The sequence below is a fragment of the Python bivittatus genome, unplaced genomic scaffold (assembly GCF_059951505.1).
Source record: "Python bivittatus isolate LINGU-HERP-01145 unplaced genomic scaffold, Pbiv_v1 ctg000320_np1212, whole genome shotgun sequence".
Lineage (NCBI taxonomy): Eukaryota > Metazoa > Chordata > Lepidosauria > Squamata > Pythonidae > Python > Python bivittatus.
In genome coordinates this window covers 9,901,835-9,929,327 of record NW_028277052.1, presented here as the reverse complement: position 1 = coordinate 9,929,327, position 27,493 = coordinate 9,901,835, and the positions used below count along the sequence as shown (strand labels likewise).

Sequence of the window (27,493 nt, the reverse complement as noted above, 5' to 3'; positions counted from 1 at the left end):
CAGGAAATGAAATCTTCTCAGCCGTCTTTGGGGTCTTCTCTGTGTGCTGCCAAGAGACATGGCATAAAGAGAAGTGGTAATTTCCACATGCTGCTCTTAACCATTTTCCCAAAATAAATAAATGGGGTGTGGCTGTGTGCTTTTGCTGCGTCTGCTGCTAAAGTCTTAAATGTGGTTGTGCTTCTAGGAGGGGCTTAGTGAATACTACCTCACCCAGCTGCTATTCCCATAAGACTTTAGAAGAACTCATGACAGTTAGATTGATACAAAACCTATATGAAAGTATAGCCTATATGCCTTCTATTTCTGTTTTCAAGAGAAATCAGATATAAGTAAAACTGAAACAGCAGGTTCACTGGCCATGAGAAGTCAGAAACAAAGCAGATTTTACCAGGTTAGGTCTAGCATTCAAGGTCCATCAGAACCAGGGAACCCTTCACTCTGAATTCAATTGGATAGTCCAGCAAAAAGACATTTGCAGCATTGCTCTGATCCCATTTGAAAATTTTTATGTTCTGATTTCCATAGTGTCCACTCAGATATTGGTTCAACCACCACTTGGAGAAGCTAATTGGGATAGGGTCTTAGTATGGATGTTACTCTTGAGGATTTTTTTCATACAGTTGAGTGCTCTTGTGCCTTTCAGTCTCTGGCTTGTACATCCCTGGCCCGTATATACTAAGTGGGATCTCAGTCTTAAAATTGAATTCAGTTGTTTTGACCACTGGCCTTGCCTCTCCTGGGACCACTTTGCTAATGGTTTGTTGAGGCTGTTTCATTCTTGAAATAATTTTTCAAAAGGTCCATGACAATAGCACTACTCATATATTTGTAGACCAGAATGCAGGTTTTAGATCAAGATGGTGCTTTTCTTTTATGAATCTCACTGACATGAGGAGTTATCTGCTGATGCAACCATTTGGAGCTAATACCTTACTGGAAAGGGAGCACCTATGAATTCTACCATGAAACAGCAAAGGAAGTAAAATACTGTGGATTACTTTTTTTAATGAGCCTATCAAATTAAAAATCCCAGCTAGCCCTAAGCATTTCAACCAAGAAGTTTTTTAAAAAATCCCATCCGTTCGTTATTAATTAAGGAACAGCAAGGTGAGAGAGGAATCCAACCCACGTCATAAACGCAGTCCTTTGGGAAATTCTTCTGTACATTTCAGGCCTAGCCCAAGGAACTCCAAGAGACAATGCAAATTCAGTTCAGCTATGTTTCTTAGCTACAACCTCTAGCAAGAATCTTCCCAGACTGAAACCCCATCTCCCAAGTCAGCCAGCCACAACATTGTGAATTCCTCAAGGAGGTGCCAGTCTCATCCTCTTGTATCTCCCACGCTCCTCTGGCAAGCTAAGAAAATGTTTATCTCTCTGAGCCTGGCCTTCATAATTCCATTCCATCACAGTACATCTGCTAAACTGAATGTTAAGGGAGAGAGTTGTACAGGAGAATTTTTACCTAGACTGGGATGGAAAGTCTTTTATTCTTACAAGAGCTATGCTGGTCTATGGTAGCCAAAAATCTGAAGGAATCTGGTACCACCTTTTCCAACTATCAGATTTTATGAAAAAGGCTTTTGAGAACTATAGTTCACTTTATCAGACTCTGGTAAGGATCTGAAAAAGTTCTATGAGATTACTCCTAGTTCCTTTCTGAGTCGTGCGGCTAAAGCAGGTTGAGACAAAGCTAAAGGTGGGACAGGATTACCATCTTTTGGGGGGTGGTCTGTTGTGTATCCTCAGCCCCAGAGGGCCAGAAGAATTTACACTGAGGACTGCAAGTCACTCTTTCTCTAAGTTGCACCACATTATTTCTGGGGAGAGGAGAAAACCATTTGTTTTTGCAACCTCAAGCAGCAATATCTTGGACTGGCTTTGAATGCAGTTAATCTGCTCATGTAAACATTTCACAGAGCTCCCTGGGTTCTGCAAACTGCCAGCCCATTAAACATTTGTGGAATTGGGTTTAATTTAGTCATTTATTTTGGCATCCCCAATTTCCTGTTTGATTACAAAAGGAGGAGGGAGGAAGAGGTAGAAATCTAAATAGTCATCAGCATCTTTGCTTCACAGCCTGCATAATGTAATGGTGCTCGGTGGGAAGGTTTTAACCACTGGAGAGACTTGGAGGAAAGAAGGCACTTTATAACTAAATCTGGAGGCTCACTGGAATAGGAGCAGGTCTGAAATCCCTGTAAATAATGCATGCTTTCAAGTGACAGGCTGTGAATCATATCTTGGGCTTGTTTCTGAATGACAGAATACTTTATGAGAGACTGTAACTCAAGTGTTCATCTTTCTGCTACTCAGTCTGTATCCAAACATGAAGATGTTTGTGGGTACCAAGAGTCAGAGAGATGGCAGGGCAGTAAAAAAAGTGTGTGGACTAGGCCACTGGGAGCTTCTCTACCATCATTGCTCAAAGACCTTACATACTTAATTGACAAACAATTCTATAATCCTAGGTTTCTGTAATCTAGGTAGAAACTGGAAAAACTCATGTCTGAAACATGTCCAGTCAGTGTTACCAATGCTGGACTAGATGGATTGAGGGTCTGTTTAAGGTTACCACCAGCATTTCAGAAAAATTAAATCAGATCCTACACTTGGAATTGTTGAGGGACCCTCAGAGAATAGCTGGGTCAAGCTATTTTGCGAGTGCAATTCCATGCAGGCAGAGGTTTAGGGGACAATGGCCTACAGCCTCAACAGACTGATTGCAAATTCAGTCAAACCTAACAAACTCTGCTGGTTGGCTGCACTGAATAACTGGGTTCACATCTCAGACTGTGGTTTGGACTGTATGTGATTTGCTTGCTCAGAGTTTTGAGTTCTCCAAAACTGCTTCATAAACATTTGGTGGCACAATTTGAGATGCAGAATTTTGGACTCATATTTCAGCACATTGTCAGGCCTTTAAGGGTGGGAATGGTAGCAAATTGCCTCACTGAGACTCCTGCTCCCATTCCTATCCTTAATACCCATCTGCATAAAAACTAGTAAAATAACAACAAACAACCACCATCCTCTTTTGGTGATGTTACTGCATCACCAGATGATGCATGTAGAAGGTGAAAGCTGAGTTGGGGTCCTGACCACTCAAAGATTGCAAATTCCTGATTTAGGGCTTTGGGTATAGTATAAACCAGCCAAGTGTGGTTTATTGAACAACCATGATTAAGCAAAACTTGACTTAATATTAATATGTGAACTTGGTCAATGTGAGAAGCAGAAATGACATGTCCTGTGTGAATGCCCTACCTCCTGATTCCCATTGAGGTACTGGGGGGAACTTATGACAAAAGTTACATCTCACTGATCTCAATTTTTAATTTCCCCCCATTCATATTAATTTTCTCCAGTAAGGCTAGTTGTTTTGCTTTTACCAACAGATAGCAAAAGGAATGCTTGTCTAACCGTGGAGAGAGACAAACTTAGTACAGGGGCCTGTGTTCTTGCAAGAGAAGAAAAATCAAGGTTACTAATACCTGAATTAACGTCTGCTGCCCCTGGGGCAATGGATTCTTAATTGATAACCTAGTGCCATCAGGCAAATCAATACTTAATTTAGTAGTTTCTTCTACCTTTCTCTTGATAATGCTTTTTTTTGAAGGCCATCGTTTGCCTATCACCCTCAGGCATCTTCTAGTAATGGGCTTACAAACACATCCTGATGGAATTTTCCAAGCTTTGCTGTGAAGAAAAACCTTTCTTTTCTCCCCCCACCTTTCTCTTTCTACCCTGTTTTGTTTTATTGTTTCTTCCTGTGTTCTGTCCAGGAATACAAGCAATGGCCTGCGCGCCAAAGCCTGAACATTTAATCACAATGAAAAGCCAATTATGGCCTCATAGAGTCTTTCCGAGGGAACAATAGTCCTTAAATAACTTTTTTGCTGGTAAAGCCATCTAGGAACAACCATAGATATGTATTAAGGCCAGCAAAAATATCTGCCCTGGAGAATCTCTCTGGTTACTATACACATATTTTGCTTGTGATGAATTTTGCATCTTCTCATTAAAACAGAGGTGGGAAACATCTTCTGTTGATAGCCGCTGGACCACCCTGGACCTTCTTTAGCTTAGATAATGCAATGTAACTTTATTACAGGCCAAAGATCTGTATCAGCTTAGCTGGAGCTTTTCCTGATTTCTAGCCAGCAAAGTGGATGTTATGAGGAGGTAGATCAAAAGCTTCAAGATTGAAGGAGCTCCAAAAGCTGATCACTAGGTTTCCGCTCACTTATTGCTAGGTCAGCTATGCAGGTCTTGGGAAACCAAGAAAGCATTTTACAGTCATGTATCAGTGTGTGATTTGAAGTGATTCAAAATGATGCTTCATTGTTCCTCAGGGGAGGCTAATTTGTACATTCTCTAAGTACTAAACTAACTACTTTTTCTTTTATGTCCCCCACTTTTATCACCTCCAGCTTTTAAAAAAAATTCCTGCAAAAGTAGTTGCTATTTTTCTACTGCATCCTCAGGATGATTCAGAATTTCTTTCAGTGTTTTTTGGGGGGTTATTGTTTTGGTTATGCTTCTGAGCTTATAGTTACAAGGTGGGTAACTGTACTACAATTCTCTTGGTTTATCTCTCCATCCCTCTGCAAATTCTCTGATTGACCCTGCTTCCTCAACTGATAAAGCCCCCGGAAGGAGTTCCTTCACAAGGTCTTCCTTTGGGGTTAAACTGAAGTTTGGGAAACAAAGAAGGCTACAGGATTGTACAAAAAGAAGGTGTTGGCGCCTAGGACTGTCATTAAGGCAATTAAAAGCCAGGGGTATCTGCAAGGAGAGGGTCACAGTAAAGATGGCAACCACAGCCATATAATTAAAGTCCTACTCTATCTTACATACATTGTGGGGCTCTGACTGCATGGTTGTGTCTGCCATGTCTTTTTTGACTTCTTGCAGACATTCCTGCAAAGAACAACTGAAAATTCTCTTTTAGGGGGAAAAAGTCAAGACATGAATGAAGATGGTTGAAAAAGAATTAAACATTTTTTTTGGGGGCATAGCCCTAAAATCATCATGTCTAAATGATTATATAAGAAGAAAGAAAGAAAGAAAGAAAGAAAGAAAGAAAGAAAGAAGGAAAGAAAGAAGGAAAGAAAGAAAGAAAGAAAGAAGGAAGGAAAGAAAGGAAAGAAAGAAAGGAAAGAAAGAAAGAAAGAAAGAAAGAAAGAAAGAAAGAAAGAAAGAAAGAAAGAAAGAAAGAAAGAAAGAAAGAAAGAAAGAAAGAAAGAAAGCAGGCAGGCAGGCAGGCAGGCAGGCAGGCAGGCAGGCAGGCAGGCAGGCAGGCTAGCTAGCTAGCTAGCTAGCTAGCTGGGATTGGGAAACCATCCAACTCAGCATCATTTTAAAATTGGTTAAACTACAAATAAATGGCTTTCTCATTATAATTGGCAAGGTACCTCATGCAGAAAACAGTTGATCTAAACTTTCATTAGCTCTAAAACAGCTATTCCAGAAAATGACAAGCTTTGCTCATCTTAATTGAAATGGTCCCTCTTGGTTTCTTCCAAGTCCTGGGTAAGTTTGTTAATTTCATTAACAAAAGAGTTTCTCAAGTCTTCCCAAGTTATTAATATATTGATGGTATTCTTGAGGCTGCTTGTAATTTGCTAGCACAGTTTTTAATTTTATCAGTTAAGGAACTAGATTCTGAATTCTAACATGCTTCTATTCTTTACAGTTCTGGGGAAACAGTATAGAAAAATAACCACAAATGAAGAAGATATAACTGATACATATAAGAAAGGAGCAGAACAATGGATTTTAGTGAATTATGCTATATTGGAATTGACTAAGAGGTGGCCTATTGATACTTTGAAAAATTGACAGTAAATTGGTTAAGTCACTTATTCAGTCAAATAGCTTCTTCGGCTCCCTGGATGATCTTATTCAGATCAAAGGATGCTGCACAGAAGGTTTTCTAGTCTCTAATGCATCTTGTGTGTATCATTTGCTGAAGGGTAAATGCTCGTACGGCATTTTCTCTGATGCTTGGATAGCATCTGCTGATCGGACAGGTGTCTTCTAGAAAGCTACTTGAATAAACAGGATGGAATCTTTTCTCCTGCTCTTTGGAGAAGGGAACAGACAATATTTGAGCAAGTTCCCAAGAGGGAGAGATTATGAGTGACAGATGGCTGCATGATGGCAAATGCTCCACATTTAGGTTGAGTATACTGTCTGTTTTCCTCATCTTAGGTTTATCAAATAAAACAATACACAGTTTTCCTTCTGCTGGAACTGAAGCATTCTGAAGTGACAAGTAAACTTGAATTATGAAACAGAAAAACTTAAGTTGTCAACCTGACTGCACTGCAAAATCAACAAAGCCACAAACAATGAAAAGTATGTTAATTCACAGGATGCTGAATGGAGTTATTCTGTTGCCATGTTGTAGATGGTGAGAGGTGAGATACAAAACATGGCTGTGGGGGGATGGAAATATGGTTACCCCTTCCAACTTAGATAAAAAGGAAAGAAAATGTGGGTAGACTGGATTTACTAGCTTATGATTTCACATCAAGCTGATTAATCTTTAGGATGAACAAGATCTTCTGAAGCAGTATCTAGAGATCACGATGATTTAGTTTGCTTTATGTTTTAATAAGAATTTACTGAAATTCATACATTTTGTTATAAACGGGGCAGAAAGAATTTGATTCTTTAAAAAAACAAGTAAGAGAAAAGAAATCAGGCAGGTGCTTTCATCTATTCTACTTCCAGTAATATTGATAGCATACTTTGGAGGACGGGATGGGTGAGTGACAGAACATCAGGCCTTTTCTAGAATTTCAAAATTGGGTAGGATAAACTGAAGGAATTTGATGGTGGGTTTCCTTCCCTAATATCTGCTGGGGATACGTCTCATAATAAAGAGGAAGAAGTTTGTGGAAATTTGTTGTTGGAAAAATCTATTTGTGGATTTCTGGTTCTTTAAATACCATGGTTTGGTTCTAATGTAATGATCTTAGTTTCTAATAAACCAAAGTTTATTAGGGAGAGAATAACCTTGTGCCAGCACAGCATTTCTTTGGTTCTGGTCTTTCTATTGACTTTCCACATTTGCTGATTAAGAACATGTGTAATTTAATCTATGTATAGCAGTGAAGACATGTGAATTCTTGTTTGCAAAAGAGATTAAAGAAGAATGTTTTGGCTCAGGAGTTTAATAAATCTGGGAAGAGCTCTGTTATGGTACAGAAGCAAAGGGGGAGAGAGAATGATAGTGGTTTACTACAAGGCTGTACTCGACTATGACTCCCACAGTCCATTGTCATGGCACATGCTGGTTGGGTGTGGTAGGAGTTGAAGTCCAAAACATTTGGAGAGCATCTGGTTACCTATACTGGGTAATGAGATTGATTAATAAGGCCCCGAGAGATGCTCAAAATGCCAAGACCAGCCCTTGGCATTTTGCTGCCTGAGGGTGAATAGCAGGATGATGCCAGATTATGATGCTGGACTGATAGTCAAATCGATCTTCAATGTTTGTGATGAGGTAGCATCGTTCTCTGCCCCTAAAGATAGTAGGCCAGCTTAGGAGACACAGGCCAGGCTATGAATCCCATAAGTTCTCTTCTTTTGGACTGATGCCATGTCTCCCTGTGTTTTATCCTTGAGGTAACAATCTGACCCCATCATATGGGGAGGCCAGCTCTGTGGCTAACACTGAATGTCAGATATGGTCACCTGCACCCTAGAAGGCCCCCTCTGAAATTTGTGAAGCACCTACAAGGACTCTTTGAAATTCCTCTCAAAGACTCCCCGTCTTCACCCTGTCCTTCTGTCTGTTGGTGTTCTTTTGCTCCGTTTTGGGTTTTCATCCTTCCCCTTGCTTATTTAAAGGAGTATGATGTTTGTGTTTTAATGCTGATTGTAAATCAAGATTGGCAGTAGTAGCAGCAGCAATAATAGGGATGGGGCTGATGATGATTGTGACAGAGACTTGTATAAAGCTATGCCTTTAATTGTGTAGAGAATAAAAGCGAGCCAAATCTTGCCCCGCTACCCTTCAAACTGTTGTTGCGCAATATGGCCTAGTTGGAGACTGACGGAACAGGCTAAGTGAATGTGGCTCCATGCCCCTTGTGTTAATTTAAATACCTCGTATGCAGTTTGCTCCTATGGCTGGTAGATAATAAATTTGTGACAGTCGTGAAACAGGCAGGCATCTCCTGAGACTGAGGTCAACTTTACAGCCTCTTTTCTTTGCCTTGGATACATCCTACTGCTATTACATGAATAATTGGGCTCTCCAGAGACTTCTACAATTGCAAGTTTATGCAGTGCTGTTAGACTTACAGTACAAATCCCACTGTGTAGCGAGGTGGCCTTTTAGCTGGCAAAAAATCAAAGCAGCATAGTGTCATTTTCTTACGCAACATGCATGCCTTCGGTTTTCTCTATTTTAAATCATGAATATATTCATGGACATGTGAAGGTCTCAGAAGAGACAAAACTTCTCAGCATAAGCTTGTTTGTTTATTTATTGGTTTATATTTGTTTCGGAAATTCTTTCCCCAGAGAAGTCTACCAGTTCATCTTAGTTGGTGCTTTTAGGAGGGGAACAAAATACTACTTTTTTTGCTTAGACTTTCAAGTGGCAGACCATTGATGCATATGAGTAGATTTTAAGTGCTAATTCCTGCTTACAAGATGCTCTTGTTTTTATTACTGATGGCTGTGGTGGTTATTTGTGTCGGTGTGTGTTTTAGTCACTTTTTATAAACCCAAAGGGAATGTAGAGACTCTGGAAATCTCTCCCTTGAGATTTCCACTACAGCTGACAATACTGTATATCTATGAAGGAGGAGGAAAAGTAAGCTTGATTTGGGAACTCAGTTGGGATGAGATGAGAGCATGTAAATATCTGCAGTATATAAATGTTACACCACCATTACAGACCATACAACACTCCATCGGAGCCGTTTCAAAACTGGTATTTTCTTAACTGAGATGGGGAAGCCCCAAGGTTTCATGAGCCATCTCGGAGAGGTAGTCAAGTGCAGGCAAACTCTTTACTACAATGCATTCTGTGTTAGTCTGCTCCTGAAAATGGTTGACCACCTCATCCCAGATTTGAAATGCTATTGATTTCCATTGCAGAATTCAAAATTGTTGACTAGTAAACCCCTAACCAATTATGGGCCGGAGCCTCTGAAAGGATGTCTGTTTCTATTATCCACTGGTCCATAAGTGTCAATCATCATCAGAAGTCCTGTTATATATTCCACCAGCGAAAAAAAAAGCAATGGGTATACGGGACCTTTGCAGTCGCAGCAGTGAGTATATATTTCGTCCTTGAGAGAAGAACTCCTTCCTTACGCTGCTTTTCAGTCACGTTTTTAATGCTGCGTTGCAGCATTAGCATTCTGTACTCAGAATGGGTTGGGTTTTGCTACTCTATTACCCCCTTATTTCATGATCCATTTTAATTGTATTATTACCTGGTAGGCTGAGGATTTTATCAGATACAAAAATAAGAATGCCATTAGCTGTCCACAGGGCTCCAACTTCCAAATGACCACTTCTTCTCTGTCTTGGCTTGCTAAATCTAAACCTTGGCACTGTAGCTTCCTATTTGAACTGACATCTTCACATGCACAATGGTTAGACTATAGGCCTTGCAAAGAAACACAACACCATCTGGTTACCTCAAATAAGAAAAACGTAATGAGTCACATGTTCTCTCTTCCCCCCCCCCCCCATGAATCAGAGGAAAGATACAGTTTGTTCACATTTATTATTAAAGAAAAGAGAGATGGTGGGGGGGTGGGGGGTGGGGGGAGAGAATATGCAAACTAGACTGATTGTGTCTGACCACTGATGCTGTAACAATGAATTGGCCCATTTTCTATCAAGCAAGCCTGAATGGCACATCACTGCTGAATGATTCCAGTGAAATTGAATTGGCCTTTTCTCAGGTTTTAGTCGTGTACCCATCCATCAAAAACAGTGCTTAACTAGAATGCAAGATTAATGACTGCCAGAGATTTAATTTGCTAATACCTGAAAGAGTCACTAATGGGGTTTGGGAGAGTTATGAAAGGTGGAGGAGGGATACTGAAGAAGACATGATTATGGCTCTGAAAATCAGCCTTGTATGCAAGCCCAGCCATTTATTAATAAGTTTGGGAGAAGCCAGGGTTCTTTGGTTTCTCTGTAAACCATCTAAAAAGAGCTGTTTTTAATTATTTATTCTCAGCAACACAAACAGGGGTTTTGCAATGTATTTGGCTTAGTTGTCTTTTAGTTTCCTTACACTTAGAGAAAGGACTATTTTTTTCTGGCCTTCCAAGACAAGAAGAGAGAACTATCAACCCATGGTTTGATGCCTTTTGATTCACGCAACCATCACTCTTGAACTTCTCCAGTAAGCCAGCTCCTGCTTATCTGTGGGAATCTTTTATTTTGTTTTAACATCTGCTTCTCCAGCTGGACTGGAAAGCCAACCGGAGCTTGACATGGGATTTAAATGCTTATTTAATTTAGTAGGACAACTCTCCCAAACCCTGCAATCTCCTAAAACAAAACACATATTTTTCAGGATGATAAATACTATGCATTTATAAGGATTTAATGCACATTTTTGATGTATTCTCCATGCTTCTGGACAAACAGAAATGAAAGATGGATGTTCAGACAGGTTTGAGATGTTTATTAGATTTCTTTGGAGGGGGTGGAAATCAGGGCACCATACTTCAGATATTGGGATTTTAACTTTTAAGGGTTATATTTTGATCTATATATCCCAAGGGGTCTCAAATTCTGTGCTTGTGCAACCACCTGCAGTGGGCTTTCTGGGCAAAGTGTTAACTAAGTGCTTCGACAACACTCCTGCTTTGCCTGTGCAAGCCAGTTCAGGCTTAAAAAAAAAAAAAAAATTACCCTCCAAAACAGATGTAACCCTGGTTCTACACATTGTGTGAGCCCACCCAATTGCTTATTCACTATACCGTGGTTAAACAAACCATGGCTCATTGCAATCCTTGAGTCCAGCTTATGAGATAAACATGCACATCTTAAAGAAGATATGTCTTCTCTTTTGTCTGCTCTTGTAGGCAGTGCAGAAGGTCCTCCAAACTTCCAGCCTGATATCATGAGTGACAGTCAATGAACTAAAAAGGAAAGGGACTTACTTCTCTGGGAACGAGCGCAACAGAAAGCCACAATGGTGGCCATCAGGACCAAGAAAGCAACACCAGCTCCAACGGCCACGCCTATGATGACGGCCATGGGCACTGACTCTGGAAGAAACAAGAAAGCAAATGAAGTGGAGAAGGAGTCTGCATCCTCTGTTCCTTTTTCACTGCCCCACACTTACTACCGTGACCTCAATTATTTATTCTCAGACTTGCCCATATCATCAGTAAGACTAATTCCTACTCAACAAAATAGACACAGGGTTAGAAATGCATGACAGACTACGATGAGCTGGAAAGGCACATGTGGGTTTAGGAGTAAGGCTTATTTTTGATCACTAACCCCTGGATCTCCTGTGTTTGTCAACATAAAGTCAACTTTTGCTGCCAAGGCTGGCTAGGATGAATTTGGATGGTCCAATCCCTTCAGGCGATTTACTTGAAATATTAAGACCTTTGTTGAGGACAGAGACAGTGGCATTGATAAAAGTAAAGTTAGTGTTGTGTGCTTGGTTTGAGTATCTGGGTGTCTGTAGACCAAGTGCATCATTTATTAAATAAAGGATACAGGATGGGCTACTTTCCTGTTTTGCTTCAGTCATAAGAAAAGCAAGTTTCTGAAACTCTCCTGTTCAATCAATCACACTTGTGGGCATAGCGTGACTAGATTAATCTTTCTCACTTCTGTTACGGATAGCAGCTTTTAAGGGCTTCTAACTCATCTCCCCCAGGCTTATACATGTAAATTAGGAGCTCTGCCACTTAACCACAACCCTTCTTCTAATCCTGTCATCTGTCATTCATTATCATCAGAACAAACCATTTCTGCTTTTATGTGGACCTTTACTGGAGTATAATTGTTTGATTATCTATACACAACCTCCATTTAATCCAGAATGAGCATATGTTGGCGTTAGAAGGTGGTTACAGGTACAACAGCAACTCCACCGTCAAGAGTCTCCTTCCTGCCCACAGCACCTTGCTGTGCCTGCTCTAATTTGGGGGACCTGCAGAGAATTCAATCTGCATTCTTCTTGGTGTAGCAGTTAAGGTGTTGGACTAGGACCAGGAAGATCCATGTTCAAATCCACCTTCATCTGTGAAACCTCCCTGGGTCAGTTGTCTTTTAACTCAGTCACTTCACTGGCTTCTTGGGAAGATAAAGTTGGAGGAAGAAGGGAAGACAAGGATGCAGATTAACACACATACACACACACACACACACACACACACACAAATCTCCTTCAGACCTTCCATTTCTGGAAGATGGGGTGGGGTTTGCCTGGGTACCTATTTTTGCTCCCTGCATTTAGTCTTCAAATGACCTAGATAAATGCTTGCATAGGGTGATTGTGTTCAGCAAAATGGCTAGATGGACATAGCAGTTGAAGTGATAACCTCAGAATGCAAGTTTGTTGCCAATGAACTTAAATGATTGCAGTAAACAACACACACTCTATATGTAGCAATCTAGCAGTTGTTGTTTTTTTTGCTTGAAGGGAATTTTCAGAACTTGGGATAATAATTTGTCATATTATTTGTCTATTAATTTGTCCAGGAAGTCCTGGGCGGTGGGATTTCCTGTGTAAAAAAAGGTGCTCTCCACCCCCCATAAACTCCAATAGCTTACACTATTTCAGCCCCATTTTTCATGCTCCCCTCCTCTCCTCTGTTACTGCAATTTTGGAGGCATCCAGTTCTACTTTTAAAGTAACAAGAACTTCAGATTACATCTGGATTTGGGGAAGTATTAAAAGCATCCCCTTCTTGAACTAGCCTCAAGGATGGAGAATCTGCAAGCTAAGGCTTGCTGGTCTTTATACACAGAAAAACTGTTCAGTGATTTAGGATAACATCTGAACCAAATTTAGTTCTTGGTTCAAACATGCTCCCAAACCATGGTTTAGTGTTATGTTCCTGAGCCTAGGAATGGCTCTTCATGTGCTCTTCATCTGTCTACTTAATGAAATGATTATGTGGCATCAACTGTTAGTTATCACATAGATAGACCTTTTCCAGGATGAACTTAACTAAATACTTCCTATGGTGCTATCACAAAATAACTCAATGCATGGGATAAAAAGTCAGTGAGTTTTTGAAAAGTTAAATACAAATTTTAAAAATTCTTGGCCAGCACTTGCTTAGTTTCTGCTTTGTAATGGATTATGATTGAACAGTACTTTGGGTTGAGGACATGCTGTCTAAATTAATTGTTGCTTGTCAAAAATGATCCTGAGGAAGTGGGTGTGAAGTATAGGAATGTGAAATAAAACTAGCAGCTGTCAAAAATACAAATTTTCTGTCATTTTACATCTTCTCCATCCCCCAATAATCCAGCCAGTGTTTAGATTTCAGAGCCCATACAGTGAGCCCCTGCACTCCCATAAGAATGATTGCAAGTTATATTTGTGAAAGGTTGATGAAGAAATGGTACATGATGTGAAAGGAGGGAAAAGCTTTTTTCCCTCCTTTGGTAGCAGCAGAATCTACTGAAATAGTCTTACAATCCTGGGGGATAAATAATATGTTGCTATTTCTTCACCTGGTTTTACCTTCTCCATCTCAAGGCCAGCCCTACCATTATGTAAAGTGGCAGATGTTGAGGAACAGTAGTGTCAAGCTCTTGGCTGCTCTGGCTGAGTCCCTGGGTCATTCTATTTTGTTCTTTGTTTGAGGACATTTCTACCTTCCCTGGATTCATAAACCAGGAAGAGCGAATGGCATCCTACCATCAGGATAAGAAGAAAGGAAGATTGAACAATTAACCCAGTTAGCTTTTGTTCCCAGAATAGGGATGAAGAAACATCCTTCCCTTGTTTTGGGCAGTAATATATTTTAGCCCAACCTTGATCCCAAACCATATATGGAAAGAAGGACACAAATATTTGGGGGGGGGGGGAGGAAAAAGAAAAGGTCTACTGATCAGAGGAAGAATTCAAGGGATTATATTATGTTGACTTTTTTCAAACTTGTTAACTGGTAATTGAAATTATATGGAAACCCAGTCCTCTTGAGCCTCAGCACAAACTCAAATGTCCAGATTGAAATGTGACATACCAAAAATGGTGAAATGTAGTTCTATGAAAGATTGGACATTTTCAACTCTCCACACAGATTCATTTGTTATTTGGAAGAAGTGGCTAATTCATAAGAAAAAAATATCAGATTCATGAGCTGCAGCCATTGCTGTAACATGGAGACTTGGTCATGTTCATTCATTGTTGGTGACTTCCAGCTTACACAATTCAATGCATTGTCCTTAGGGCTGTCTTTGAAGATGCTGCAAATGTTGCTGTCCACATTTTGGTAGACAAAAGGTAGACGTTGGTGGGAACACCTTACAACTTCATTGTTTTTCAGTAGGACTGCGGATACATTAGGGAAATGGCTTGGTATATCACTGTGATTTTGGCTTGCTTTCATGTCACCCATAGTTTGATACCAGAGGCAATATTGAACTGTCTCTCAGTTGATAGCCCACTGGTCAGGATGGTCTTGCCCAGTTTTGATTCTGGCCACTTTCAATTACTGGATTTGAGATTCATGCCCATGTGTGAAGTCATCACAGTTACTGGTGGCATTTGAAGAATGATTCCAGATGGAATGTTAGAAGCCTAGCTGGAGTTGCAGGTCTGAGAGTTCGCTTCAGGGAACACCCACACTCTATCTACCGTCCATATGGAATTGTTAAAACTGAATGAATAAGGGGAAATTTTTTCTCTTATACATGGCCCTTTCTTTGCTTGCTTTTATGATGGGTATGCTCTTGCAGGGTATCCCCTATTGGTAAGGAAAGTGTTGCAATATAAGATTTCATTATCTAGGCCTCAGCAAGTTATCATACCAAGCTTGAGATCCCATGATTCCATCAGGTTAATTTCTGAGTCTGACAATCCTAAACTTACACTGCTTTCTTTTGCAGTTGAAACATGGCCTTTTCCTTCTTTCCTGTCCAATGCGAAAAAGTGATTGCAGTTATTTCAGCTACATGACAGCAACTATTGTTATTAAAATGCCCTCTGCTGGAGGTGTCTCAGCAAACAATAGAGACCCCAGTACATGCCATCTGGCCCTTGCCTTCTCTGCCTGAACTGCTGCTAGGGATCTATGCGCGATGGAGTCTGTTCAATCTTAATGGCACAATTCATGCTTCTGGCCACAGGTACAGAATATACCTCTGCTTTCCCATTTTCCCACGCTTTTGTGCACCTGATTGGTGAATGATTAGAGGTGTGGTTTCACCAGGAACTGACAATATCGAGGGCATGGTTCTTTATATGCGTTTCGGTTCTTTTGTGAACAGCAAATAGCTATTCGCTGCTATCTGGATCAGAAGGATGATTATTTTCACTGGCCTTGTTATTTGTGTATTTTGTGTATTTGAAAGGCTGTCAAAAGACTTAGGGTGCAATTTTCAAGGCCACTGGATTAGCCAGGTGTCCTTTTCTAAGAATAGAGTGAAAGTTTACCAACCTCAGAGAGGTGAATCTGATATCGGGCCCACAGTTCTGCATCCCTACCAACCTTTTTGTAGTTTTTCGTGCTTTTTAATCTGTACATTTTTGTCCATTTTTACCATTATATTTATTCTTTGTGTATTTTTGGGGATGTGTGTGTGTGTGTGTAAACCCTAACCCAAAAATTCTGAAAAGTGCAGATTACAATATGCTTGTAGCTTCAGTTTTTTTCAATGTAATCCAACAGATCTGAGATTGATTTACGTATCTAAGAATTCTGATAGTTATCTGGCTAGTTCCTTTCTTGTTTCCACCCATTTTCTGCCAATATTCAAGATGTGGATCCATCTCTTGGCCCTGGTTAATTTTAAGACCAAGTTTCTTACAGATTTGATTAGGATCCACCACTGAAAATTTTCAGAAAAATTTGTCACTACTTCCTCTGGCCTTTCCTTAAATGGGTTCTGTTGAATTGTTCTTTAGCTGTTGGGTATTGCTTTACGGGGTGGGTTGTTTTAACTTCCTCTTATTCTTATTGTTACCATTATTCTTATTTTTATAGCATTTTTATAGCCATATGTATTTATTGTTATAAGCCACCTTGGGGAAATGCTTGTCCTTAAAAGAGGCTTAGAAATATTTCAAGTACATCAAATGAATAAATGAAAGTGGTGGGCAACCTGCAGGGGTACCTGTGGGGGGGAAGGAAAAAAAAATTAAGATGGTAGCCACAACTGTGTAACTAAAGCCCTGCCCCCTTTTTAATGTGCAATACGTGTGTCAGCCCTCCAAGGTAGGCCAACCTTGGAAACCAAGGACACACAAGCTAATACTACTTTTATTATATGGTTATAATAATAGACTCTTGTAAGTCTGAATATGCTTCTCCCCTCCCTCCCTTTTTCTTCATGAGAACTAGGGAGGGTCATGTCTGAGATGCTTTAGCAAATTACATTTCTGTCCTGGATTCAGATTTCTTTTATCTCATTGTTGTCTTGTTTGTGGCTCTTCCTCCTGTTCCTCAAGGTTATTCCTTCTTCCCATTACAGTCACACACATGAGAAAAGAGCAGGGCTTTGATTACATGGCTGCAGAAGCCATCTTGCCATTTTTGACACCGCCCCCCCCCGACCCACTACCATGGATGTCCCTGGCAACCTGCAGGCTTAAAGTTTGGCTTAAGCCACCTACAATGATCATCCAGGTTCCTTATCAGAATAATCTTGTTTTCCCCTGGCAGCCTGATGGATGAGGAAGACGAGGTAGGAGGGGACAGAGTGAAATGCCAAAAAGAACAAAGCAATGGCTACCCACTTTGAGCTGTGATCCCACTCCATCTGAAAATGGTCCATGACAGATCAGGCCCAAGGGAATGTGAACTTTAGGAGAAACAACTTTTCCTACTCTTGTTCTAAACCACCCTGGAATGTAGGTTGAGCAGAGAAGATGTTGCCAGCCAAGGTTTCAGAGGAACACACAGGCCAATCCAGAGGTAAGTGAGAAGCTTTTGTGATGGAAAGATGGAGTACTAATGACAGATGCAGACACTGAGGGAAGATGGCTTGTGATCGGGCTCATGCATGGAGAAGGTAGCCCAGAGCAGGGCAGGGATGATGGGATGGGAAGATGCTTGCAAAAAGCGGTTTTCAGAAACATGGTAAACTTAAGTTAGCAAAATAATTCCTGCAGTGGAACTGCCATCTCTGTTTCCCCAAAGTGTCTAACCAGGACTTTTACAGATTTAATGGAAAGTGGACTACAGTCCATGATAAATTCCTTGGATTCCCACAAGCTTCCCAAGAGCAGTAAGTTATGTCTCTTTGTTAGACAATCACTGTTAGTTTAACAAAAGAGGGAGGTATAGGCTATACCTGAAATTTAATTTTGCTAGTGGTTGCTTTGACGTGCCAGCTTTCGTGCTAGAGATGAGGTTCAATCAGTGGAACATGGCTTAAAGAATATGTTAATAGGCCATTCATGGGCATTTTCCAGCTCTGGGTCTAAGGATAAGTAAGATATCCTCTTCTTCACCTCAGTAGCCATAGTGTGAATTTTAGCACTATCCCATTTGGAAAAGTGGGAGAACTTGGTCAGTAATTAAAGAACCCAAGGATTCTGAAAGCTAACCAACCCTTCCAACAATGCTTCCTTTCTCAGGCATCCTTTTACCTCCTGTTAATGGATGTGGCATAACTGTTTCATTGGGGTTAGCTTGGGAGATGGGGGAGATCAGTTCACAGAGTCACCTTCACTCATAATTCCGTACCTGTTTCCATACCAGCTCCTGACTTCATTTCCGTACCTGTTTGAAAATAAAGCAAGTGTCTACAGCCAAAGCCCAACTACAATGTCAGTCAGTCAGTTATTTCTTTTGCTTTTGCCAGTGTTGTCTTTTTTAGAGTACGTGAATCCCGAGGAGGTTTGGCCCATCATTTCCAGAGGCAGCTTCAGGGGCAAGACCCCACTTGTTGCAAATGTTAGGGTTCCAAATTGCAGGGTCGCCTCTGGACATCAGGCAAAACCCATCTGAGTGGCTCAGGTCCACAGTATTTCAAAACTACACTTGGTGGCAATTGCTAGTGAGGCATCATTTTAGAATACTACGTTATTGAGCTCTGAGCATGGGGCCTCTTTGTAGGACTGTGTATGTCAATACAGTCCTGTATATAAAAAAAGAAAGAAAGAAAGGGACCTTTGCTTGTGGAAAGCTATCTTATTAGGGAATGAATCTAGCTGAATGATGGGCAAGACATCTAGCTTTCTATCTGCAGAATGTTTTAAAATCCAGGGAAACATTCAAACAATCAGCACCGCACTTGTAGGCAAAAGGGGTATAGTCTTGGGACCATTGTATATATGATTAGATTGGCAGCTGGAAAAGCAATTGTTGGAAACTTTATTCCCTCTCCTATAGGCTCGGCCATTATAAATCAACCGGCAGCTTTTCAACCTACATCAAAATTATGTTGCTATTTTTGGCAGAGCTGTCTGCTTTCTAAGACTGCTGGGCAGTCAGCAGTCACCTGTTTTTTATGAGCTGTGCAGAACAGTGGTCCATCTCAAATGATCTTTAATTACATTTATCTGTATTATGAACAACTGAACAACTCCTTGCAGAATGGTTTGCCGGGATTCACTTTCTTAGCACCACAAATAACATCTGCTCACCCTAACACATCTCCTACCTTAAGGCAGGGAACAGGAAAATAAACTACTAACTTTATTTGCACTGGGCTGAACCCAAGGCTGACTAAGTCCATTTAATTTCAATTTAATCTGAAAGGCAGCCTTGCCTATAAATCAGAACTTAATGAGAACAGTCCAAATGCCCACTCTAACATTTAAGAGGAAGGGATGAAACTGGAGATCCTACAGAAGCAATTCTGCTCTTCCTTCTGGGACTTTTCAGTACCCAATTTAGAAGGGGACCTTTAAAATTATAATCGTATTTCAATCAAGTGCATTTCCTTTTATGATGAACGAAACAGCCTTCCTCTTTCAGCTTTTGGTAAAGACACAATGAAGAGCCTGCAATAGAGTCCATTTTGTGATTGGATCCTGTCTCCCAAGTGACTAAACAGGAAATATAGCCCATGCTTTAAGTAGGTTTCATGAATCATTGTTGACTTCAGCAAATAGCTAAATTTGACTGGTTACACAGTGTTATGTGGCCAAGCCTATGATCCCTGACTGGATGGATCATTAGACGAAAAATGAAATGGGGAGGGGAAATTTGCAATTAAAACAGCAGAACAGTGGGGAGGGGCAGTGACTGGATGGTCATGAAAATATAGAATAAATAATGGTGCAGGCTGTTTTCCCCAAACCATTATTTGCATGTCAAAATGCAACTCTGAAGAATATTAATCTATAACCCCCAAAGAAATTCTGGTATCCAACTAACCCCCTTCATGTGACTATCGTGCTTTTGCGGAAGATGACTGTAATGGTGAGGACCCCATTTTCCTCTGTCCTTCCCAGTATGAAATGGCTTCTCTTTTGCATGCATGTGCCATAGTAGTTAAAGCTTTAGCTCGCTTTTCCCCAAAGTACACGGGCCCCTGTAATTTTCCCGTCTCTCCTAATTGGTCATTTTCTCATGCCTTTTAGCTTAAGAGTGTTATCTCTTCCTTTTAGAAGGCATCTGGCAGGGAGAGCAGGATGGATGAGCTGGTATTATTTTGCTCAAACATTTGATAACCGGTAGGCAAGAAGTATAAGCAAGGAAAGTTTGTAATTAGAAGAATGAGTAATTGCAGTGCAAGATTGTATATGCTTCATAAACCTCCCCGGGAAAGGGGTTCTACTCTAGCTTGAATAATCAGGGAAACATCCATAGCTGCCTTGGATGAGGATGAGAAGGTCCCAGAGATGAGTTTTGGTCTTGTATTTACATTCCTCTATTGAATGTTGCCAAGTCTTGTTTTATTCCCTGCCTATGGATATTTCCTGTCCATATGATGCTTTGCAGTCAGTTATACTTTTGCTATGCTTTGCTTAATAAACCCTTTCAGCTTTTACTTCCTTTGTGTGTTTACTGCTTTTGAATCCACACCCACATTTTAGTGAGGCAAGACAGGGACTCAATTCTTAACTTCTTAACTTCTATTTAGGGCAGCTTCAACTCTTTAGAACTTCCCTTCTCAAGTGATTAAAAGTTTTCTGTCTGGGAACACTCAAGATATTTCGAGCAACATCCCATTTCTCCACTGTGTTTATGGTGACACAAAAGCAAGGTGGTAATGGGATGAACTAGAACTTCCTGGACCCATCCATCCGTGTTCAGAATCTGAAGAAACTGTTCTTCTCACTTGGTGCCATTTTGTTCTGCAGGCACGTCATTGAAACATATAGCTTCACTTAAAACAATTTAGTCTAGATTCAGTTTATATGTAAATTATGTAGTGCACCATAAGGACAAATAGTTAAGACCCACCCTTGGGATTTCAGTGGTGGGCCAGGATTTGCATTCTGTATAGGAGGCAAGGTGGAATACAAAGCAATGGGTGGGCCAAAGAGGGGGGGGGGGAAAGCCCTTCATCTCATCTAATTTAATTTAAACATTAAATGAGACGGGAAGAAAATGGAAAAGAGGGAATGTCCGAGGGTAGAAGCTTGTAACATTTTCTCAGTGGTCTAAAGATCAGCAAAAAGTCCAAATGCAACACAGATTTTTTTTTTCTATATGAACATAGAAGATATTCCCCATATTTGTCTGGCTACCTTGCTGCCACTTAGAACAATCGTTATGAGGCAGTAAGTGAAGGACTTTTTATCACGAATCCAAGACATTAATTCCATGGTTTCCTTTGAATCAAATGAAGGTTGGTTGTTCGAATAAAACAAAACAAAATAAAAATGTCTACAAAGTAATGCTCACATTAGAGAAATGATTATTTTAGTGTTGAGGAAGTACAAATCATAATTTTTAGATTAACCCTTTGTTCAGGGCATCTAAGAATTCTAAACGGTTTTGATCCTGGTTAATTCTCAGCAGGAATAGGTTTGATTTAAGATAAGCAGGAACTGATTAATCCACTTACATTTTCAGATCATCATCAAACGATATAGGCACAAGGTAAGGCTTTCACTGTTCTTAATCAGAATATTGTTCTGTTGATCAGACTTTGAACCTTTCCTAACATTCTTGCCAGTTTTTCCTAAGCTGATGGAACCTTACCCACTTTGAAACTGCTGCTCCATTCTCCGTGAATGTCCATACCTTAAAACATGGCCTTTTAACATTTCTCCCATTAGGAAGCCAGGCCCCCAGTTATGCCAAACTTGCATTTATTTATTTCATCCAACTTCATCCTGTTTCTCTCCCTTTCAGCGGGAAAGCCTTCTATCCACCCCACCCAAGTATTCCCCTGACTCCGAGACCCTTTCTGGTTCTGAAATACCACAGAAGCAATTCCCACCTTGTTCTTTCAAACGTATGATCTCAGTGTCAGAACCAAAACTGTTCCAGGCAGTGCAGTTGTAAATGGTCTGGAAGTCAGCCCGGACGATGTTGCTGATGGTTAACGTAGAGATGACACCTTCATCTGTGCTGACAGTTTCTACTGTGTATCGCCCCGAGGTGCCAGACTCCAAGACATTTTCCTTCCATGACCAGGCCTGCATATTAAAGCAAGTTGAAACTGGTCATGCTTTCTAGCTACTATCCCTGTCCAGACAATACGTATGTGTGTATGCATGTATGTATTTCCTGTTTTTTGACATCTATGGATGAGTAACATCAGAAAGGTAAACATTTTATATGCCAAACCAATTGGGATCCCTAGTGTGCTGAAGTACCATTTTAACTTTATCCAAATCAGCCCATTTCTTCATGGAAGGGCATGTCAGAGGGTTCCCCTCCTCTTATCATCTCTACTGAATGAGATTTGCTGGCTGGTGACCAGGAGAAGAACCTTCTCAGTGATAGCTCCTTGGCTGTTAGAAAGTATGATCTGGGTCTTTCTTCTTCAAGCTTCAAACAAAAAAATTTAGTCTTGACTTTGAATTGGTACATGCTGCATTATTTACTATTTTATTCCCTCTTTCTCCCTCTGTTGTTCAAACACTCTGAAAATATTGATTTAATCAAGGATATCAATCTACAATAATGCCCCATGTGTTTTCACAGCTTTTCACAACCTCGTGGAAGGCCCAAACTCACAATTCGATCTGGTGGAGGTGTGCTGCGGATGAAGCATTTGATCTGGCCCTTTTCTCCATGGAGAGCATGCTGGGTCTGGGTGCTGGAGATTATAGGTGGTCCTGTGAAGGAAGTACAGAGGAAACGGTGGTGAACTAGTGTTTGTTTGTTTTTTTAATTATTAAAACTTTATTAAATTTCAGCAAAGGGTCAAATACAAGGAAGCAGAAAAGAAGAATTGAAAGGTGGTGAAATAGTGTTCTACTGTGATTTATTCTTTTTTCTAATAAATGCAGAAATGGTGAGTTTTTCAGCTCACAACTTCCTTCGAACGCCATGCAAGGCAACTGAAGCTAACCTGGCAATCCTTCTGGCCCATTATGTGTTTTATTCTTGGGTTGAAGCAGTGTGGCAAAATTGGGATTCTAACCTAGGAACGTTGTGGAGGGATCTTTTCTTCTTTGAAAATGGCTCAAAGGCTGGATAAACTCTTACAGGTAACCAGCAGAGGGCACTACTGCCCAATACAAGAGCAGGCTTCCACCTTCTACCTACCCAGCAGTGCAGCCTCACGTGGGCAAAACCAAAGGGGCATGTTTGGTTCACAATAAGGAGCATTAGCAATGCAATGAAAATGGAATAAGCAAAGACGGGATTGGGCAGGAATGTCTCTCTGTGAGTGCGTTTCCTCGGTGCTTAATTTCCAAAACTCCGTCCCCTAATCACTGATGCCTGGGGTAATTTCAGTGTTCCCATGGAATGGGACAAGCAAGCTGCAGTCAACTGAAGGTGCTGTCATGATAGATTCAGACATTAGGGGCTAAGTATGGGCAGCAAAAGACATTGGTTTAACTTAACCCTTCTGTTTCCTTCCAGAATTTTGAAAAGAGCCTTGTTTATTAAACAAGCGACAATCACCTCCATCGCACATTCCTAACCTCCACTCTTGTTCCTGATTTCTTTCTCACACACATCTTTGCTTTGTCCCAGCTAACCAGGGCCAATCTGGGGTCTGATTGAAGGGAAAGTAGGCAGAGTATCTGAGATGGAGGTTTAGGTATGTATCCTGTCTCTGAAATGTTCAATGTGTTTAAGCATATGACAATGGCATATTGCATAGAATACAGGTAGTCCTTGTTTAACGACTGTCTTATTTAGTGACCATATGCAGTTATGACAGTGATGAAAAAGTAACTTTATGCCCAATCCCCACATTTACAACCTTTGCAGGTCTGTAAAGCAAAGGAAAGCTGATGTCAGATCATAAGCACAGTTGCAGTTTCACTTAGTGACTGCTCCATTAATGACCAAATTGCTGATCCCAATTGTGGTCGCTAAACAAGGACTATCTGTACAGGGATTCAGACTGTAAAGGGCAATGAAGACTAAGAAATAGTTTTATGGATTTTTTTTTTAAAGGTAGTTCTCCTACTGTGGGCAAACCTGTTTGAAATATTTTCATTCAAGCTGGTTTGATATCCTGAGGATGTATATGAAGCTCTTGTGTTCCCGAGTGCTACTCTGGGATACAACCTCTAAACTCATTTTAGCCTCTGATGTCTTTATACATGTATGAACTGAATTCAAAAGCAGTGAATAATCTTTAGCCAGCTTTACCTCCCATTTTTATTGACAAGATTGGTGTGCAGTATCTACGTCCAAGGTGGGCAAAGGTGCTTCCACTGTAGTCAGCAGAGCTGCCAAAAGACCTTGTGATGTTGTCCACGCGAGAGCTGAAGCATCTTTACCAGCTTTGCATTGAATATGGCCCACCAACGAGGTGAGTTGGGTGGAACTCACTATTCCAAACCTCGAACCCTAATTTGGGTGGTTGTTCTTTGTTTTCCCTTTGTAACCCATCCCATTCCTTCCCATTTCAGGGGCAGAGTTGAAGAAGAATCAGAAGGCAAGGCAATACGTCGATGCTATTCCTGCAAGAGCTAAGCATCTTCAGTTTATGAGGACAACAAGAAAACATGACCAGGGGGTAATTCTAGAGAAAAGAAACAGCCCTGCAATATGCTTGGGGGAGGAAATAGATTTTTTGCAATTCAGGGCCGGCGTCTCATGCCCCAGTGGGCAGAATCAACTTGTGAAAGCTGCCAATCTCTCTGTCGCTTGGCATTTGGTGCTGAGCATTAGGCCCATCTCCAGGCAGCTAAAGCCTTCAGACAGTGTTGCCATGGATATAAATGGTGGCACGATTGGTTGCAGTTATTTTTAGGACTTTGGTGCCAATTTATTTGTACATCCCAGAAGCTGAAAAAACACAAAACAAACCTAAAAAAAAGAGTGGCAGATTTGTGACTTCAGGGCCTTTCTCAAATCAAATGAAGGCTAAAAGTAACCCTGGAGGGAAAGGCATAAATGAATGATATTATTTCCTTTGAAGCCATTGCTTGTATTTTAGGGAGAAACATTCCTTTTATTCAATAACTTTTTATTCAGACAAAAATCTGCCCCGGTTCAATCCAGCAGGGAGGATAGTTCTGTTTTGTTTCATATCATGCATGTGTTCACATGGCAAATGGGTGTTTGGATTTTGTTCTTTCTTTCACACAATGGTCATTTTGAAGTGTGGTTGTCATGCGAATTTCAGCTGCTGGGGGGGTTTCAATGATCAAGCATATTGCGCAACACTGGGACCCAAAGATTTCAAACAGTTTAAACTTTTTTTTAAAAAAAAAAATAGAGGTGATTTTGTGCCCTGAAGACCAGCAACATGTCATATTTTTGTCTGCACTCCAACAAGAGTTGAAGGCTGATACCTAATTTTTTCTCATTTCTCCAACACTTCAGAGAAAGTGCCAGGCTGATAACCCAAGAGACACTCAAGGTGAGTCCAGAAAAGCTTTTTAAAAATTTTAATTGTCCAATCATTTTGCCTCATCCACAGTTTTTTTTTTCCAAAACAAAAAAATCCATTTAGGGATTAAGGAACCTATGAATGTTGATTTCTTTTAGTTTTTCCAATTTTCTGTCCTTCAATCTCCTTCAACCTGTTTCTGCATGTGTCTGTGTCTGTGTTTGTATAAACATTCACACACTGATTTGTGTATATTTTGTTATCAGTGTTTACTAACATAACAAATGTTCATTAGTTTCTCTAATATACTCATTTTGGTGAAGTTTTTTAAATTGTTCAGACTTAAGCTCCTGAATGAAAGGCAGGATTTAATCCCAATCAAACCAATAATGGCAGCATAACATTTGGAGAAGTGCAGATTTTAAAAGGTGAGTTTTACATGTGTGCACCAGTTTGAAAAGGTGAAATGAAGGAAGCTTGCATTAAAATAATATACTCTTGAATTTATCTGTACCCAATAGACACAATAGGCTTTCATTTGGGGGAGATGGGCGGCATATAAATTTAATAATAAAAGAAGTAAAAGAAGTTTGTTGCCTACCTGTGTTTTCCTATTGCTACTCTTTATGTTTTCCTTATCATAAAAATACTAATTAAGGAGGGAAAGACAGTACCTATGCCCATAACTCTGGACTGCTTTCATGGTATAGAATTGTGAGTGAAGTCTAAGCAGTTGTTCTCTTTCTATATGCAAAATGTTCTCTATGTTCTGTTTCTATATGCTAAATAGGGAAACGGATACACTAGTTTGCAACTGAAAGTCTTCTCAATCTCTGGAATTCTCCCTGAGATTCTAGAATCCTAGAAGCGGTGAGAGAGGAGGCAAGTTAGCACATTAACTCTATTCTCCTACCTTGAGTTGAGGGCTTACATGTATGAGGAGAACTGTTGAACAGAGCTTTAATTTTCCTGTTTCCTGTCTTTGCTGCAAATCTAAGAGTCAGTGTGTTCTTATCACAAAACTGTCTTGCTTGAAATGGGAATGCTGGAGTCTGGATGTTCAGGATAAAAGGACATGTCATGAACTGTCTTGGCAAAATGTTGCACAGCAAGGTATTCAATTAACTAAGTCCCTGGTGTCAATCAATATAGACAAAAGACTAACAGAGCCCTTCATGTATCTGGAGATCTGGCCTGAGTTATGAGCCTCTGATACAAAACTACTCCAGAGCAAAAGTATATAAGTCCCTGGCACCTTTCTCCTGAGATGAAGGAGCGTTACCTCTGCTCACTGGAAATGGATTTTACATTTTACATGTATTGAATAAAGCCACAGATCTTTGCAGGTAAATTGATATCATTTCTGCCTCTTCGATTCTTGCCTCTGTACGACTAGGGCAACTCTCAATCTCTCTTCCTTCCATGCATTACCTTGGATTGTTTAGTGGTGGTTCCCTTCATTACTATTTATTTATTAATTAAATTTGTATGCTGCCCATCTCCCCCGGAGGGTGACTCTGGGCAGCTCACAGTTAGAGTAAAACCCGAAAACAATTAAAAAAATAAATACCCACGTTAGTTAGTTAAAAAGTCAGACTATATAAAAAGATCCTATACATAAAAAGACTAAAAACATTCAAGATGATGGGGGGGTAGAATCCATTACCCCACAAGCCACTTCCACTGGTGCGGGCCCCCATCCGGCCCCCGGGCCATCTGGCATAGCCAGGATTCCACGCTCTTCCTGAAGGCCATGAGAGTGGGGCACACCGCACCTCAGGTGGTAAGCTTTCCACAGAGCGGGGGCCACGGCAGAAAAGGCCCTCTGCCTAGACCGTACCAGTCAAAATTCCTCAATGTGCCCCTTCTGCTGGACCGAGTGGGGTGGGCTGATATAATGGGGGTGAGACAGCTCCTCAGATAACCTAAGGACTTGTTAACATCACCATCTAGCCTGTGGGATACAAACAGGAGAAGGATTCTCAGTGGAAAAGGATGCTTGGCAGCAACTTGATTGTGCTCTATCTATCCATCCTGGCAATAATCATTTATTCTTATTATTACATTTGGGCACAGCCAATATCTCCCTTACACAACTGGCAAATATCAAAAGCCCCCCCCCCCCCCTTTGCTCTTTATCTGGATTGGCAGAAGCTTGCATCAAAATGGATTTCTTATAAGATATCAAAATTTATTTTATTTCCATCTGGGAAAAGGATTTTTTTTTGCACATAAGGCAACGGGCAATCCTAAATTGATGGGGATAAAAAAGAAGGATTAAAGGTCCTTTGTTGTGGGTGGAGAGAGAAGAAAAGAAACAACACTTTGGAATTGTCTAACAGTGAAGGTTCTTCTCAAGTTAGCCACGGTGGAGAGAAATTAAATTGTGGACCCTAGTGGCTTCATCTGAGAGCTTGATGGTATC

General features: G+C 40.5%; 1 protein-coding gene across 1 annotated transcript in view; it reads right to left on the bottom strand.

The window, feature by feature from the left end:
• Nucleotides 1–27,493, bottom strand: part of KIRREL3 (kirre like nephrin family adhesion molecule 3) — a 603,325-nt gene that overhangs the window by 24,276 nt on the left and 551,556 nt on the right. The window contains exons 11-14 of the mRNA XM_088139054.1: nucleotides 22,284–22,384; nucleotides 21,541–21,739; nucleotides 17,886–17,921; nucleotides 11,160–11,267 (exon numbers count right to left, since the gene is read on the bottom strand). Coding sequence (XP_087995180.1) covers nucleotides 11,160–11,267; nucleotides 17,886–17,921; nucleotides 21,541–21,739; nucleotides 22,284–22,384 — 444 coding nt within the window. The remainder of the gene's footprint in view (nucleotides 1–11,159; nucleotides 11,268–17,885; nucleotides 17,922–21,540; nucleotides 21,740–22,283; nucleotides 22,385–27,493) is intronic.